Below are 17496 nucleotides of genomic sequence, written 5' to 3'. Positions count from 1 at the left end.
GCCCGGGCTCCGCCCGCCGCCCCGCCCTCCCTCGAAGGGGGCCGCGTCCTCGCGGGGGATCGCGGCGGGCGGTGGGAGAGAGGGGAGGCCCGGGGAGGCGGGGAGGCGTTTTATTGGGGAGGGGGGCCCCCGTCACGTGCCGAGGGCCCCCGCGCGGCGGGCGGCGCCCGCGGGGTCCTCCTTGTGCAGCATGAAGTGGCCCTGCACCTGGGCGGCGCTGACCTCGGGCCGGGCCGCCAGGGCCCCGTCGGCGAAGGCCTCGGCCGTGGCGGGCGGCTCGTCGGGGTAGAAGCGCCGGAACATCTGGACCAGCTGCCAGCGCGAGCAGTAGCCCACCGGCTCCTTCACGTCCACCCGGCCCGGACGCACCAGCGCCGGGTCCAGCCTGCGGGAGGGAGGGAGGGAGGGAGGGAGGCAGGCAGGCACGGGAGGACGGACCCCCGTCACCCCCGGGGGCCGGCCGGAGCGCCGCGGGGGACCCGCCGCCTCACCTGTCGACGTGGTTCGTGGTCATGAAGATGATGCGGGCCTCGCTGGAGGCCACGCCGTCCAGGGCGTTGAGGAGGCCGCTGAAGGTGAGGCGGCCCAGGCCCTGGTACGCCGCGGGGTCTGCGGAGCCCGGAGACGGAGCGTGAGCGCGCCGGGCGGCCGCGGGGCCCGACGGGTGAGGGCGGGGGTCGGGAGGACGGGGCGGGGAACGAGGATGCCAATCACGGTGTTCCTTGGCGCTTACTACGGCCCGGGCCCCGGGCCGCGGGGCGGATCCGAGCACACCGGGGGCCCGCGCGGGGCTGGCCGCCTCCATCCCCATCCCCCGGGTGAGGGGACCGAGGCGCCGAAGGGAGTCGCCCCGGGGCGGACGGCGGACGCGCGGCGGGGAGCGGGACCCGGGACCTCGCGACGCCCGGGCTCTAGCCGCTGGGCCGTCCCGCTTTCCGTCACGGGGGCGGGGAGACTCCTCGTGGAGCGGGGAACGCGGTGTATCGGACGCCGTCTGCCGCGTGGCCTCGGACCGCTCGCTCCCCTCCTCTGTGCCACGAGGAATCGAGAGTGTGGAGCCCACGTGGGACGGGGACTGCGTCCAACCTCACCGCGGCTCAGTGGCGAGAGCCCGGGCTTCGCGGTCCGAGGTCATGGGTTCGACTCCCGGCTCCGCCACCGGCCGGCTGTGTGACCGTGGGCGAGTCACTTCGCTTCTCTGGGCCTCGGTTATCTCATCTGGGAAATGGGGATTGAGCGGGAGCCTCACGTGGGACGACCCCACGACCCTGGGTCTCCCCCAGCGCTTAGAACGGTGCTCGGCCCGGAGTGAGCGCTTAACGAGCACCTACCCCGGCGCTCAGAAAAGGCGCACCTAACGAGTACCACGATCGCCCTCCGAGGGGCCCGGCCCAGTGCTCTGCACACGGTAGGCGCTCGAACAGAGAAGCGGCGTGGCTCAGCGGAAAGAGCCCGGGCTTGGGAGTCGGAAGGCGTGGGTTCTAATCCCACCGCTGTGACCTTAGGCAAGCCACTTCACTTCTCCGTGCCTCCGTGACCTCATCTGGAAAATGGGGATGAAGACCGTGAGCCCCAGGTGGGACGACCCGGTCGCCTCGTATCCCCCGGCGCTCAGAACGGTGCTCGGCACCTGGGAAGCGCTCAACGGATACTATCGTCGTCATTCTCTGAGCCTCCGTGACCTCCTCCGTAAAATGGGGATTACGACCGAGAGCCCCACGTGGGACGATCTAATCACCCTGCGTCTTCCCCGGCGCTCAGAACGGTGCCTGGCACCTAGTAGGCGCTTAACGCTATCGTGATCATCATCGTTCTCTGGGCCTCGGTGACCTCCTCTGTCCAAATGGGGACGAAGACGGCGAGCCCCACGGGGGACGCCTCGACGGCCTTCTATCTACCCCGGCGCCGGGCGCGTGGTGAGCGCCCAACCCCCCCCCCCCCCCCCCCACCGCTTAGCACGAGCAGACGCGACGGCGGGGCGGGCGGGCACTGACTTTCGGCGGCCAGGTCCCGGCCGAGGAAGGCGGCGTCCACGTCCTCCAGCAGGATGAGGCTGTGCTGCGGGGCGGCGCTCAGCAGGTGCTGGAGCCGATCGTCCGACAGGCCCGACGCGCTGAGGCTCAGCAGGCAGATGCTGTACTCCAGCTCCCCGGCCAGGGCCGTGCTGTCGGGGGCGGGGCGGGGGGGAAACGGCCTGGCTTAGCGCGGAGCGCCCGGGGGTCGTGGGTTAATAATAATAATAATAATAACGTCGGTATTTGTTAAGCGCTTCCTCTGGGCCGAGCACTGTTCTAAGCGCTGGGGGAGACGCGGGGGAATCGGGTCGTCCCACGTGGGGCTCACGGTCTCCATCCCCATCTGACAGATGAGGTCACTGAGGCACCGAGAAGTGAAGTGACTTGCCCAAAGTCACACGGCTGACGAGTGGCCGAGCAGGGATTCGAACTCATGACCTCTGACTCCAGAGTCCGTGCTCTTTCCCCCGAGCCACGCTCCCGCCTCCGCCACGGGTCGGCCGGACCACCTCGGCACGTAGCGGGGCAGAGCGCTTAGCAAAAGCCATCGTTATTATTATTCTCCAGGCCTCGGTTACCTCTTCTGTCAAATGGGGATGGGGACTGTGAGCCCCACGGGGGACAACCTCATCATCCTGTAGCCTCCCCAGCGCTTAGAACGGTGCTCGGCCCATAGTAGTGATGAAGTTGGTATTTGTTAAGCGCTTACTATGGGCCGAGCACCGTCCTAAGCGCCGGGGGAGATCCGGGGTCATCGGGTCGTCCCACGTGAGGCTCACGGTTAATCCCCATTTTACAGATGAGGGAACTGAGGCACCGAGAAGTTAAGTGAATGGCCCACGGTCACACAGCTGAGCGCTTTAACAAATACCGTCATTATTCTTCTTCTTCTCTGGGCCTCAGTTTTCTCTTCTGTAAAACGGGGGTGAGGGCTGCAAGCCCCACGTGGGACCTCATAACCTTGTATCTTCCCCAGCACTCAGAACGGTGCTTGGCACATGGTAAGTGCTTAACAAAGGCCATCGTTATTAGTATTATTATTCTCCGGGCTTCAGTTATCTCTTCCGTAAAAGGGGAATGAGGACTGCAAGCCCCAGGTGGGACAACCTGATGACCTTGTATCCACCCCAGCGCTCAGACAGTACTTGGCACGAAATATAATAATAATGTTGGTATTTAAGCGCTTACTATGTGCCGAGCACCGTCCTAAGCGCCGGGGTTGACACAGGGGAATCAGATTGTCCCACGTGGGGCTCACGGTCTTCATCCCCATTTTACAGATGAGGGAACTGAGGCGCCGAGAAGCGAAGTGACTTGCCCACAGTCACACAGCTGACAAGTGGCCGAGCCGGGATTCGAACCCATGACCTCTGACTCCAAAGCCCGGGCTCCTCCCCCTGAGCCACGCTGCTTCTCTAAGCACATAGTAAGTGCTGAACACATACCATCCCTATTATTAAGCCTGAGCTCCACGAGGGGTGAACCTGATAACCTCAGTATAAACCCCAGCGTTTAGAACAGTGCTTGGCACGTAGTAAGTGCTGAACGCACACTGTCACTATTATTATTGAGCGTGAGCCCCACGAGGGACAACCTGATAACCTTGTGTAAGCCCCAGCGCTCAGAACAGTGTTTGGCACATAGTAAGCGCTTAACCTATGCGATTACTATTATTATTATTATTAATAATAATAGGAGCCAGGCTCCGCCTGGCCTTCAAGGCCAGGGGCGCTACGCGCGTGCGCGGCCCATTCCTCAGGTGTTGCGCGTGCGTCACGGCGACTCTCCCCTCTAGGCTTTGCGCACGCGCGCTCTCCCCCTTCCCCCGGCGCATTTGCGGGCGTTGCGCATGCGCGATGGCGGCCACCCTCCCCTCCCGGTTTCGGGGGCGGGCCGAGGGGAAGGCGCGCATGCGCAGTCTCCTCCTCGCGGCTCCAGGGCCCCGAGGGCGGGGCGCCCGGCGAGAGGGAGGTGCGCATGCGTGATGGCGGCCACCCTCCCGTCCTGGGCCCGGCGAGCTCAGGGGTCCTGCCGGGGGGAGGAGTGATCACAATATTCATCATCATCATGGTGCCATTTGTTAAGCGCTTATACTGTGTGCGAAGCACTGTTCTAAGCGCTTGGGGGGGTAGACCATGTCCCACATGGCACTCACAGTCTTAATCCCCATTTTAATTATCAAGATGATAATAATGATGGCATTTGTTAAGCGCTTACTATGTGCGAAGCGCTGTCCTAAGCGCTTGGGGGGAAGGGGTTCAAAGTCAGCGGGTTGCCCCACATGGCACGCACAGTCTTAATCCCCATTTGAATTGTCATGATAATAATAATGATGGCACTTGTTAAGCGCTTACTATGTGCCCTCAGGCACTGTTCTAAGCGCTGGGGGGACGCCAGGTGATCGGGTTGTCCCACATGGCACTCACAGTCTTAATGCCCATTTTAACAATCATAATAATAATGATGGCATTTGTTAAGCTTTTACTATGTGTGAGGCACTGTGCTAAGCGCTCGGGGGGGGGGATACAGGGTGATCAGATTGTCCCACATAGACCTCAGAGTCTCAATCCCCATTTTCCGACGAGGGAACTGAGGGTCAGAGAAGTGAAGTGACTTACCCAGAGTCACCCAGGGGACAAGGGGCGGAGCCGGCATTCGAACCCAAGACCTCTGACTCCCCAGCCCGGGCTCTTCCACTGAGCCATAATCAGAGTCACAACTGCGGGATTCGCTAAGGCCAGAGCTGGGCCCAGAGCGTAGTGGAAAGAGCCCGGGCCTGGGAGTCAGAGGTCACGGGTTCGAATCCCAGCTCCGCCGCCTGCCAGCTGGGTGACTGTGGGCGAGTCACTGCACGGGGGCCTCGGTGACCTCATCTGGAAAAGGGGGATGAAGACCGCGAGCCTCACGTGGGACAATCCGATGACCCCGTATCTCCCCCAGCGCTTAGAACGGTGCTCGGCCCATAGGAAGCGCTTAACGAATACCGACATTATCGTTATTATTTGGGACAGGGCTTAACTTGGCATTTTGAAGGAAGTGGGGGGGGGGGCGGGAGACCCCGTGCCCAGGAGCTAGCGGGGGCTCCATCCTTCCGCCTCCCCCGTCCCCTCCCCGGTCTCCCCCAGGGTGGGCGGGGAGGGAGGGAGGGAGGGAGGGAGGGCAGCGTCGCGGGCGGCGCCACTCACATGAAACTGCTCTTGCCGCATCCCGGGGGGCCGTAGAGAAGGTAGCCGCGTCTGTAGGGGATCCCTGGGCGGGGCGGGAGGGCGAGAAGAAGACAGAAGGAGAGGCGGCATTAAAGGATGAAGCCTGGGAGCCCCACGTGGGACCACCTGATGCCCCCGTACCTCCCCCAGCGCTCAGAACAGCGTTTAGCACCCAGTAAGCGCTTAAATGCCATCGTCCCGATTAGGCCCCCCCCCCCCACCCGTTCCCCGTCCGGCGCTTGACCGGGCCGGGATCACCGGGATCACCGTCCCCGCTCCCCCCCATCCCAAGAAGCGGCGGCTTTTAGTGGAAAGGGGCCGGGCTTGGGAGTCAGAGGTCGTGGGTTCTAATCCCGGCTCCGCCGCTGGTCTCCTGCGTGACTCTGGACAAGCCGCTTCGCTTCTCTGGGCCTCAGTGACCTCATCTGGAAAACGGGGATGAAGACTGGGAGCCCCACGGGGGACAACCTGATCACCCTGTCTCTACCCCAGCGCTTAGAACAGTCCTTGACACATAGTAAGCGCGCAACAAATACCATCATTATTTATTTAATGAGGCTGACCTCTGCGGATGCAAGCTCCTTGACTGTGGGCACTGTGGGCAGGGACGGTGTCTCTATCCATTGCCAAATTGTCCATTCCAAGCGCTTAGTCCAGCGCTCTGCACACAGTGAGCGCTCAATAAATATGACTGAATGAATGGGAGGGGGGGAACGAAGGAGGTGGGAGGTGAAACGCGGGGAGGAGGGAATTGAAGGGGGGATGAGAGAGGAGGCAACCAAAGGAGGGGGTGAGGGAGGAGGGAATAGTAATAAGAAGAAGAAGAATGACGGTATTTGGTAAGTGCTATGTGCTAAGCGCCGGGGTAGATCCGAGGTAATCAGGTGGCCCCACGTGGGGCTCAGAGTCTTCATCCCCATTTTCCAGATGAGGCCACTGAGCCGTAGAGAAGGCAGTTGACCTGCCCAAAGTCCCACAGCTGACAAGCGGCGGAGCCGGGATTAGAACCCACGACCTCTGACTCCCAAGCCACGCAATGAGGGGTGGCGAGGGAGGGCGGAGCTGAAAGGGGAGGATGAGGGAGCAGCAGGGTGTAGTGGGTAGAGCCCGGGCCTGGGAGTCAGAAGGTCATGGGTTCTTATCCCGCCTCCGCCACCTGTCTGCTGGGTGACCTTGGGCAACTCCCTTCGCTTCTCTGGGCCTCAGTTCCCTCATCTGTAAAACGGGGATGGAGACCGTGAGCCTCACGGGGGACAGGGACTGGGTCCAACCCGATTTGCTTGTCTCCATCCCAGCGCTTAGTACAGGGCCTGGCACATAGTAAGCGCTCGACAAAAACCATCATCGTCTTCAGGGAGGTGGGAACTGAAGGGAGGGTGGTGAGGAAGGAGGGAACTGAAGGGGGTGGGGGGGACGAGGGAGATGGGAAGAATAATAAGAATAATAATTACGGTGTTTGTTAAGCGCTCACTATGTGCCAGGCACTGTTCTAAGCGCCGAGGCAGTGGAAAGAACCCGGGCTTGGGAGTCGGAGGTCGGAGTTCTAATCCCGGCTCCGCCACTTGTCAGCTGTGGGACTTTGGACAAATCACTTCACTTCTCTGGGCCTCAGTTCCCTCCTCTGTCAAATGGGGATGAAGACCGTGAGCCCCACGTGGGACAACCTGATTCCCCTGTATCTCCCCCGGCGCTTAGAACGGTGCTCGGCCCATAGTAAGCGCTTAACAAATACCATCAATAAGATCATTGGGTTGGACCCAGTCGCCGCCCCGCCCGGGGGTGACGGTCTCCATCCCCATTTTCCAGAGGAGGGAACTGAGGCCCAGTGAAGGGACGTGGCCGGGCCACGGTCACGGAGCAGAGAGGGGGCGGAACCGGGATTAGAACCCAGGTCCCACCTCCCCTCTGCGACACGCTGGGAACCGCGGAAGGCGGGGGGGGGGGGAACGCACGAGGGAGAAAGGGGGACGGACGGGGGACGGCGCGGCCCGACCTCTGTCGCTGTACCACTTGGGGTTATCGATGAAGTCTCGGACGTCGCGGACGATGCGTTCGGCGAGGCCCCGCTCCAGCACCACGGAGGCCAGCGGGCGGCGGCGGCGGGGGGCGCCCAGCGGCCTCCATTCCGCCCCCACCGCGCTGTACATCACCGTCTTCCCCTCGCACTCCAGCAGGGCCAGCTTCCTCGCTGAAAGCCAGGCGGTCGCTCCGTCAGTCGGCCCTATTTACTGAGCGCTCCCCGGGTGCGCACCGCTGGACTCGGCGCTTGGGAGAGGACGAGACGACGACGAGCGGACACGTGCCCCGCCCTCCCGCGAGCTGACCGTCTAGAGCCCCCGCTGGGGCGGCGAGAGCCCGGGCCTGGGCGTCAGGAGGAGGTCCCGGGTTCTAATTCTGCCTCCGCCGCCCGTCTGCTGGGGGAGCGTGGGCCAGTCGCTTCACTCCCCCGGGCCTCAGTTCCCTCATCTGGAAAATGGGGATGGCGACGGCGAGCCCCACGGGGGACGGGGACCGTGTCCAACCCGACTGGCTCGGATCCGCCCCGGCACTTAGTACGGTGCCTGGCACATGATGGCGTTTAACAAGTACCGTGATATAACAGAGGGGCGGGGGAGGAGGTGAGGCTGCTGTTGGGGGAGCGTCGGGCCTAGGGCCCGTGACCTCGGTTTGTTTCTTTACAGTATCTGTTGCGTGCTTACTCTAGAAATAATCATAGTTGAGCACAAACTAGATGCCAACTCTGCTGTATTGGACCCTCCCAGGCGCTCAGTACAGTGGTCTGGACACCGTCAGCCCCCAATAAATACCAACGATCGACGGACCGTGTGGGCAGGGAACGTGTCGACCAACTCGGCCGTACTGGACTCTCCCAAGCGCTCCGTACAGTGCTCTGCACACAGCCACCCCCCAATAAACACCACTGATTGATAGACCTTAAGGTCGTTGTGGGTAAGGAACGTGTCGACCAACCCTGCCGTACTGGACTCTCCCAAGCGCTCCGTACAGTGCTCCGCACACCGTCAGCCCCCAATAAACGCCACCGATCGACAGACTGTGTGGGCAGGGAAGGCGTCGACCAACCCGGCCGTGCTGGACTCTCCCAAGCGCTCCGTACAGTGCTCCGCACACAGCAGACGTTCCGCAGACACCTTCGAGGGGGCTTCTGGGGACGAGCCCCCTCCCTCACACCGTCCCCGACGGGCCCCCGGGGCCTGGCCTGGCGCCCCTCGCACCCAGAGCCCGGCCTGCGGCGGGTGGGCGGCTCCCACCTTCGTGCAGGATGCCGATGAAGATCTGGCGGTCGGTGCCCAGCGCGGTGAGGGTGACCGACTCCCAGGGTGAGCCGGTGTTCAGGTCCACCATCTGCTTTTCCCGGTTTCGCTCCACCTGGATCCACTTCCGCTGGTACCTGAGGGCCGGGGCCGGGTGGTGGAGGAAATGACAACCGTCGCGCTATTCGGAATACGCTATTTCATTCGGTCGTCGTCATCGAGCTTCCCGTCTGCAGGGCGCTGTACGGGAAGCACCGTGGCTCAGGGGAAAGAGCCCGGGCTTGGGAGTCAGAGGTCATGGGTTCGAACTGTCCGCTGGGTGACCGCGGGCAAGTCACTTAACTTCTCGGCGCCTCAGTGACCTCATCCGTCAAACGGGGATTAACTGGGAGCCTCACGTGGGACGACCTGATGACCCCGCATCTCCCCCAGCGCTTAGAACGGTGCTCGGCACATAGTCAGCGCTTAACAAATACCAACTTCTTTTATTTCTTTGATTTGAGCGCTGGGGAGAGAACGGTATCACAATAAAACAGACGCATGCCCTGCCCACGATGAGCTGAGAGTCGAGAGGGGGAGGCAGATGGGAATAGAAAGAAAGAAAGGACAGATGTGTGGGGGAGGAGAGCAAAAGGAGCCAGTCAGGGTGAGGCAGAAGGGAGAAGAGGAAAGGGGGTAGTCAGGGAAGGCTTCTTGGAGGAGGTGGGCCTGCGCGAAGGCTTTGAAGGAGGGGGAGAGTCGTTATCGGTGGGATCAGAGGAGGGAGGGCGTCCAGACGCGGGCGAGAGGTCGGCGGGGAGAAGGTTGGCGTTAGAGGAGCGGAGCGGGCGGGCCAAGGTGGAGGAGGAGAGAAGGGAGGTGAGGGCGGAGGGGGCCGGGGGACGGACCAGCTTCGAAGCCAAGAGTGGGGAGTTTTTGTCTGATACGGAGGTGGACGGGCAACCACGCGAGGTTTTCGAGGGGGGGGGGGGGGAAATGTGATCTGAACATTTTTGTCGAAAAATGATCCGGGCAGCGGGGTGAAATATGGACTGGAGTGGGGAGAGGCGGGAGGCCGGGAGGTCAGCGAGGAGGCTGATGCGGTCATCCAGGCGGGAGAGGATGAGGGAGTGTACGAATGTGATAGCCGTTTGGACGCCAAGATCCGCCCTTTCCTCTCCACCCAAACGGCTACCTTACTATTACGGGCTCTCGTTATATCCCGGCTAGACTACTGTGTCAGCCTTCTCTCTGACCTCCCTTCCTCCTCTCTCGCCCCGCTCCGGTCTATTCTTCACTCCGCCGCCCGGCTCATCTTCCCGCAGAAACGATCTGGGCCTGTCACTCCCCTTCTTAAACAACTCCGGTGGTTGCCTATCGACCTCCGCTCCAATCAAAAACTCCTCACTCTAGGCTTCGAGGCTCTCCATCACCTCGCCCCTTCCCACCTCTCCTCCCTTCTCTCTTTCTACCGCCCACCCCGCACGCTCCGCTCCTCCGCCGCCCACCTCCTCGCCGTCCCTCGGTCTCGCCCGTCCCGCCGTCGACCCCCGGGTCGCGTCCTTCCGCGGTCCCGGAACGCCCTCCCTCCTCACCTCCGCCAAACCGATTCTCTTTCCCTCTTCAAAACCTTACTTAAAAATCACCTCCTCCAAGAGGCGTTCCCAGACTGAGCTCCTCTTCCCCCTCTACTCCCTCCGCCATCCCCCCTTTACGTCTCCGCAGCTTAACCCTCTTTTTCCCCTTTTCCTTCTGCTCCTCCACCTCTCCCTTCCCATCCCCACAGCACCGTACTCGTCCGCTCAACTGTATATATTTTCGTTACCCTATTTATTTTGTTAATGAATTGTACATCGCCTTGACTCTATTTAGTTGCCATCGGTTTTTACGAGATGTTCTTCCCCTCGACGCTGTTTAGTGCCATTGTTCTCGTCCGTCCGTCTCCCCCGATCAGACCGTAAGCCCGTCAAACGGCAGGGACCGTCTCTATCTGTTGCCGACTTGTTCATCCCAAGCGCTTAGTACAGTGCTCTGCACATAGTAAGCACTCAATAAATACTATTGAATGAATGAATGAATGAATGAATGGAGAGGAAAGGGAGGATTTTAGCGACCGTAGGTCAAGCTGACGGGATTTGGTGATGGATTGACTATGTGGGTTGAATGAGAGAGAGGAGTCAAGGTTATGGGAAGGACGGTGGTGCCGTCTACAGTGAACGGGAAAGTCGGGGGGAGGCGAGGATTTGGGTGGGAAGATAAGGACGCGCCTCGGGCCACACATCAAACAAGTGGTGGAGCCGCATTAGAACCCATGACCTTCTGAATTCCAGGCCCGTGCTCTAGCCACTACACCGTGCTGCTTTGCTAGCCACCCCGGCGCTTAGTATTTGGTATTTAGTGTTTAGTATTTAGTATTTAGTGTTGGTATTTGTTAAGCGCTTACTATGTACAGAGCACTGTTCTAAGCGCTGGGGTAGACACAGGGGAAGCAGGTTGTCCCACGTGGGCCTCACAGTCTTCATCCCCAATTTGCAGATGAGAGAACTGAGGCCCAGAGAAGTGAAGTGACTCGCCCACAGTCACACAGCTGACAGGTGGCAGAGCTGGGATTCGAATCCATGACCTCTGACTCCAAAGCCCGGGCTCTTTCCACTGAGCCACGGACTTCGCAAATACCATAAAAATAAATGAAGAGAGGCGGCTGGGAGGTCCCAGCTCCCCAGCTTCTCCCCCGCACCCGGCCCTGACACCTCGATTCCCTGACTGCGCCCCCCTTTCCTCTTCTCCCCCTCCCTTCTGCGTCCCCCGACTCGCTCCCTTTCTTCATCCCCCGGCTCCTCGCCCCACACAGGTCCACATCCCTCATTTACTGATTTCTATTCATGTCCGTCTCCCCCTCTAGACTGTCAGCTCGTTGTGGGCAGGAAATGGGTCTGTTTATTATTGTACTGTCCTCTCCCGAGCGCTTATTCCGGTGCTCTGCACGCAGTAAGCGGTCACGGAATAATAATAATAATGGTATTTATTAAACGCTTACTATATGCCAAGCACCGTTCTAAGCCCTGGAATAGATGCGAGGTCATCGAAACGTTCAGGGCCTGTCACCCCTCTCCTCAAAACTCTCCAGTGGTTGCCTATCAACTTTCACATGGCGCAAAAACTCCTCACTCTAGGCTTCGAGGCTCTCCATCACCTCGCCTCCTCCTACCTGTCCTCCCTTCTCTCTTTCCCCTGCCCACCCCGCCCGCTCCGCTCCTCCGCCTCCCGCCTCCTCGCCGTCCCCCGGTCTCGCCCGTCCCGCCGTCGACCCCCGGCCCGCGTCCTCCCGCGGTCCCGGGACGCCCTCCCTCCTCACCTCCTCCAAACTCACTCTCTTCCCCCGTTCAAAGCCCTCCCGAAAGCTCACCTCCTCCGGGAGGCCTTCCCACACTGAGCCCTCCTTTTCCCTCCGCTCCTCTTCCCCTCCTCGTCGCCCCGACTCCCTCCCTCTGCTCTACCCCCTTCCCCGCCCCGCAGCCCTCGTGCATATACGTACATATTCATTATTCTACTGTATTTTATTAACGATGTGTATCTACCTATCATTCTATTTATCTATTTTGATGCTATTGATGCCTGTCTACTCGTTTTGTTGTCTGTCTCCCCCCTTCTAGACCGTGAGCCCGTCGTTGGAGAGGGACGGCCCCTCTCCGTTGCCCGAATTGTACTTTCCCAGCACTTAATACAGTGCTCTGCCCACAGTAAGCGCTCAATAAACACCACTGAATGAATGAAACTGTAGCAAAGTGGGTAGAGCCCGGGCCTGGGAGTCCAAAGGCCCTGGGTTCAAATCCCGGTTCCTCCACTTGCCTGCTGAGGGACCTTGGGCAAGTCACTTCTCTGTGCTTCAGTTCCCTCATCTATACAGTGGGGATGAAGACTCTGAGCCCCACATGGGACAGGGACTGCGTCCAACCTGATGACCTTGAATCTACCCCAGTGCCGAGAACAGTGCTTGTCACATAGCAAGCGCTTCACCAATACCACCGTTATCGTTGTGGGCAGGGAACGTGTCTGTTTATTCCTAGACTGTACTCTCCTAAACACCTGGAGAGTGTTTTGCACACAGTAAGCGTGCGATAAATTCATTCAGCGGTATTTATTGAGCACTTACTGTGTGCGGAGCCCTCTACGAAGCGCTTGGGAAAGGACAATACAACAATAAACGGACACATTCCCTGCCCACAACGAGCTCGAGAGACGGGTGACAGACGTGAAGAGAAATCAATAAATGAGGGATGTGGACGTAAGCGGGTGAGGGACTGGGAGCGGGGATGAAGAAAGGGAGCGAGTCGGGGCGACGCGGAAGGGAGCGGGAGAAGAGGAAAGAGGGGGTGCAGTCAAGGAAGGCTTCTTGGAAGAGATGGGCCTTCAATAAATACAATTGAATGAATAAATAGGATCGTATTAATGACAATAATGGGAATCGTTAAGCGCTTACTATGTGTACTAAGCGCCGGGGTGGCTACAAGCAAATCGGGTCGGACGCGGACTGAGCCCGCGCTTTTCCAGAGGAGGAAACTGAGGCCCAGAGAAGTGAAGTGACTTGCCCAACAAGAGGCGGAGCGGTTTGTTGGGCAAGTCACTTCACTTCCCTGGGCTTCACTTCCCGGGAATTCACTTCCCTGGGATTCACTTCCCGGGGATTAGCTCCCTGGGGATGGGCGGGGATGAGCCCGGCTCATCTTCCCGCAGAAACGCTCTGGGCCTGTCACTCCCCTTCTTAAAAACCTCCAGTGGTTGCCTATCAACCTCCGCACGAAACAAAAACTTCTCACTCTAAGCTTCGAGGCTGTCCATCCCCTCGCCCCCTCCTACCTGTCCTCCCTTCTCTCTTTCTCCCGCCCACCCCGCAGGCTCCGCTCCTCCGCCGCCCGCCTCCTCGCCGTCCCCCGTTCTCGCCCGTCCCGCCGTCGACCCCCGGGCCGCGTCCTCCCGCGGTCCCGGAACGCCCTCCCTCCTCGCCTCCGCCAAACTCACTCTCTTCCCCTCTTCGAAACCCTACTGAGAGCTCCCCTCCTCCGAGAGGCTTGCCCAGACTGAGCTCCCCCCTTTTTCCTCTGCTCCCTCTACCCACCCCTTCACCTCTCCGCAGCTAAACCCTCTTCTCCCCCCATTTCCCTCTGCTCCTCCCCCTCTCCCTTCCCATCCTCTCAGCACTGTACTTTAATAATAATAATAATGTTGGTATTTGTTAAGCGCTTAGTATGTGCCGAGCACTGTTCTAAGCGCTGGGGTAGACACAGGGGAATCAGGTTGTCCCAGGTGGGGCTCACAGTCTTAATCTCCATTTTACAGATGAGGTAACTGAGGCACCGAGAAGTGACTTGCCCAAAGTCACACAGCTGACAAGTGGCCGAGCCGGGATTCGAACCCATGACCTCTGACTCCAAAGTCCGGGCTCTTTCCACTGAGCCACGCTGCTGCCCCATATCTTCATCACCCTATTTTGTTAATGAGATGTACGTCACCCTGATTCTATTTATTTGCTGTTGTTTTAATGAGACGTTCTTCCGCTCGATTCTATTTATCGCCATCGTTCTCGTCCGTCCGTCTCCCCCGATTAGACCGTGAGCCCGTCAGTGGGCGGGGACCGTCTCTCTCTGGTGCCGATTGGTCCATTCCGAGCGCTCAGTCCGGTGCTCTGCACGTAGTAAGCGCTCGATAAATACTATTGAATGAATGATTAGAACCCAGGCCCTGCCGGCTCCCGGGCCCCGGCCTCCGGAAGAACGGAGGCGGGAGCGAGCGACTCACCAGATGAAGTGGCTCCCCGGGCTGGGCACGAAGTTGAAGCGGGTGGAGACGCGGCCGCCCTCGTGCTGCAGGTAGGCCGTCTCCACGCTGAGGTGCTGGGTGCGGGTGGCTTGGCGGGACAACCAATTGAGGAGCCACGAGTAGCTCCTGTCGCTGCCGGGCACCTCCAGGGTGATCATGTAGTGGCGGCGGAAGGCCACGAGGCCCAGCTGCAGCCCCTTGCGCGCCAGCGCCAGGGCCGACCCCACGCCCACCAGCCCGAACCCCGCCCCGAAGTACGGGTTGTCCTTCAGGGCCGCGATGAAGTCCGTCACGGGCATCTCGGGGAGGGCGCCGCCCGGGACCTGGCGGGGAGAGACGGGACAAGCCCGCAACGGGGCGTCCTAACGGTGCTGTTTCTCAATAATAATAATGTTGGTATTTGTTAAGCGCCTACTATGTGCCGAGCACTGTTCTAAGCGCTGGGGGAGACACGGGGGAATCAGGTTGTCCCACGTGGGGCTCACGGTCTTCATCCCCATTTTACAGGTGAGGGAACTGAGGCCCAGAGAAGCCAAGTGACTTGCCCACAGTCCCACAGCTGACAAGGGGCGGAGCGGGGATTTGAACCCATGACCTCTGACTCCAAAGCCCGGGCTCTTTCCACTGAGCCACGCTGCTTCTCCTTTCTTAAGCGCTTACTATGTGCCGAGCACTGTTCTAAGCGCTGGGGGGGAATACGAGGTCATCAGGTTGTTCCACGCGGGGCTCACGGTTTTCAACCCCATTTTTTTTTTTACGGATGAGGGAACTGAGGCCCAGCGAGGTGACTTGTTGCTGTTGGTATTTGGTAAGGGCTTACTATGTGCAGAGCACTGTTGTAAGCGCTGGGGTAGATAGAGGGTCATCGGGTTGTCCCACGTGAGGCTCACAGTTAATCCCCATTTGACAGATGAGGTCGCTGAGGCACAGAGAAGTGAAGTAATAATAATGGTGGTATTTGTTAAGCGCTTACTATGTGCAAAGTACTGTTCTAAGCGCTGGGGGATGCAGGGGGATCAGATTGTCCCACGTGGGCTCACAGTTTTAATCCCCATTTTACAGATGAGGTATGTGAGGCCCAGAGAAGTGAAGTGACTTGTCCAATGTCACACAGCTAGCAAGCGGCAGAGCCGGGATTGGAACCCATGACCTCTGACTCCCGAGCCCAGGCTCTTTTCACTGAGCCACGCTGCTTCCCACAGTCACCCAGCTGACAAGTGGCAGAGCCGGGAGTCGAACTCATGACCTCTGACTCCCAAGCCCGGGCTCTTTCCACTGAGCCACGACTTGCCCACCACCCAGCTCCGGGCCACGGGGCCAAGTTGCCCGGCCCAGGCTACGGTGACCTTTCACCTTCCCCGTGGCAAAGGTTGGAGGCGGCCATGCCTCGGCCCTGCCCGACAGACCGTAAGCTCGTTAAGGGCGGGGAACGCGTCCGCTAATTCTGTTGTACTGGTCATTCGTTCATTCGGTCGCATTTGTTGAGCGCTTACTATGTGCCGAGCACCGGACTAAGCGCTTGGAAAGTACAAGCTTGGAAAGTATGAGAAGCAGTGTGGCTCAGTGGAAAGAGCCCGGGCTTGGGAGTCAGCGGTCATGGGTTCGAATCCCGGATATGCCGCTTGGCAGCTGGGTGACTGTGGACTTCACTTCTCTGTGCCTCAATTCCCTCATCTGTAAAATGGGGATTAAGACTGTGAGCCTCACATGGGACAACCTGATGACCCTGTATCTACCCCAGCGCTTAGAACAATGCTCTGCACATAGTAAGCGCTTAACAAATACCAACATTATTATTTTTATAATTCGGCAACAGAGACCATCCCTACCCAACAATGGGCTTCCATGTTAGGAGAAGCAGCGTGGCTCAGTGGGTAGAGCCTGAGCCTAGGAGTCAGAAGGTCATGGATTCTAATGCCGGCTCCACCTTATGTCTGCTGTGTGACCTTGGGCAAGTCACTTCACTTCTCTGGGCTGCAGTTCCCTCCTCTGTAAAACGGGATGAAGACGGTGAGCCCCACGTGAAGCAGCGTGGCTCAGTGGCAAGAGCCCGGGCTTGGGAGTCAGAGGTCGTGGGTTCGAATCCCCGCTCTGCCGCTTGTCAGCTGGGTGACTTGGGGCAAGTCACTTCACTTATCTGTGCCTCAGTTACCTCATCTGTAAAATGGGGATGAAGACTGTGAGCCCCACATGGGGCAACCTGATCACCTTGTATCCCCCCTAGTGCTTAGAACAGTGCTTGGCACACAGTAAAAACTTAACAAATACCATCATTATTATTATTACTTCACTTCTCTGGCCCTCAGTTCCCTCATCTGTCAAAGGAGGATTGTGAGAAGCAGCGTGGCTTAGTGGTTGGGGCCCAAGCCTGGGAGTCAGAAGGTCACGGGCAGGGGTTCGAATCGCGGCTCTGTCACTTGGCAGCTGTGGGACTGTGGCCAAGTCGCTTCACTTCTCTGGGCCTCAGTGACCTCATCTGTAAAATGGGGAATTGATTGTGAGACTCAAGTGGGACAACCTGGTGACCCTGTATCTACGCCAGCGCTTAGAACAGTGCTCTGCACATAGCAAGTGCTTAACAAATACTAAAAAAAAAAATAAATCCCACCTCCACCCCAGATCTGCTGTGTGGCCTTGGGCAAGTCACGTCACCGGGCCTCAGTTCCCTCATCTGTCAAATGGGGATGGAGACCGTGAGCCCCACGTGGGAGGGGGGCCTGTGACCGACCTAACCTCTACCTACTTCAACGCTCAGAGTAGGCGCTCAAGAATAACAATCCTACTGTTGGCATTGAAGCGCTTAGGGTGTGCCAAGCACCGTTCCACAACTACCCTAATTATGATTATGGGGCCGGAGTCTCCCAAGGACCTGGCGGACAGCAGGCGCTCAGTAAATCCCCCTGATTGATGGCTTGGCCTCTAGCGAGGAGGATGCCGGGAAGGACAAGACAAGAGCAAGCCGGGGTGGGAAGCCCCGTTGGGTTCGATCCCCCGACCGTGTGCAGTCCTCAGGAGGGGGGTCCTGCCGTCCCCTCCCCAAATCCCCCCTAAATCCCCCCAAACCTCCAAATCCCAGAGGAGACCCAACCTCCCCTCCCCCCCCTTACCTCCACACAGCGACTCTCTAGCCCCTCCTCTCTATGGTTTTCCCCCCCTTTCCACGTGCAGAGCGCCGCTCTACGCCGCCCTCCCCTCCTCTCTATGGTT

At 59.4% G+C, this 17496-nt stretch overlaps 1 protein-coding gene across 1 annotated transcript; it reads right to left on the bottom strand.

Annotated features, from left to right (window-relative positions):
• Positions 1-77: 77 nt before the first annotated feature.
• On the bottom strand, positions 78-17469 carry LOC100088885 (mitochondrial chaperone BCS1). The gene is made up of 8 exons (XM_029068312.2): positions 17397-17469; positions 14269-14612; positions 8491-8630; positions 7215-7409; positions 5201-5264; positions 1995-2164; positions 492-609; positions 78-385 (listed from the first exon to the last, which is right to left on the bottom strand). Exons 2-8 carry the CDS (start codon positions 14586-14588, stop codon positions 133-135), a joined length of 1260 nt encoding a protein of 419 aa, XP_028924145.1. The 5' UTR covers positions 14589-14612; positions 17397-17469; the 3' UTR covers positions 78-132.
• Positions 17470-17496: the final 27 nt, after the last annotated feature.

This window comes from Ornithorhynchus anatinus, chromosome 1 (genome assembly GCF_004115215.2).
Source record: "Ornithorhynchus anatinus isolate Pmale09 chromosome 1, mOrnAna1.pri.v4, whole genome shotgun sequence".
In the NCBI taxonomy this organism is placed as follows: Eukaryota; Metazoa; Chordata; class Mammalia; order Monotremata; family Ornithorhynchidae; genus Ornithorhynchus; species Ornithorhynchus anatinus.
This window is presented reverse-complemented; position numbering and strand designations above follow the sequence as displayed.

What these genes read in the sequence shown, in the direction of transcription:
- LOC100088885 (XM_029068312.2), bottom strand. Translation starts at nt 14,588, where the DNA reads ATGCCCGTGACGGACTTCATCGCGGCCCTGAAGGACAACCCGTACTTC. An exon ending in TGCGGCAAGAGCAGTTTCAT is followed by an intron (nt 2,165 to 5,200) that starts GTGAGTGGCGCC and finishes CGCCCCCGACAG; the next exon opens with CACGGCCCTGGCCGGGGAGC. An exon ending in CCGGGACCTGGCCGCCGAAA is followed by an intron (nt 610 to 1,994) that starts GTCAGTGCCCGC and finishes CGGGCTCCGCAG; the next exon opens with ACCCCGCGGCGTACCAGGGC.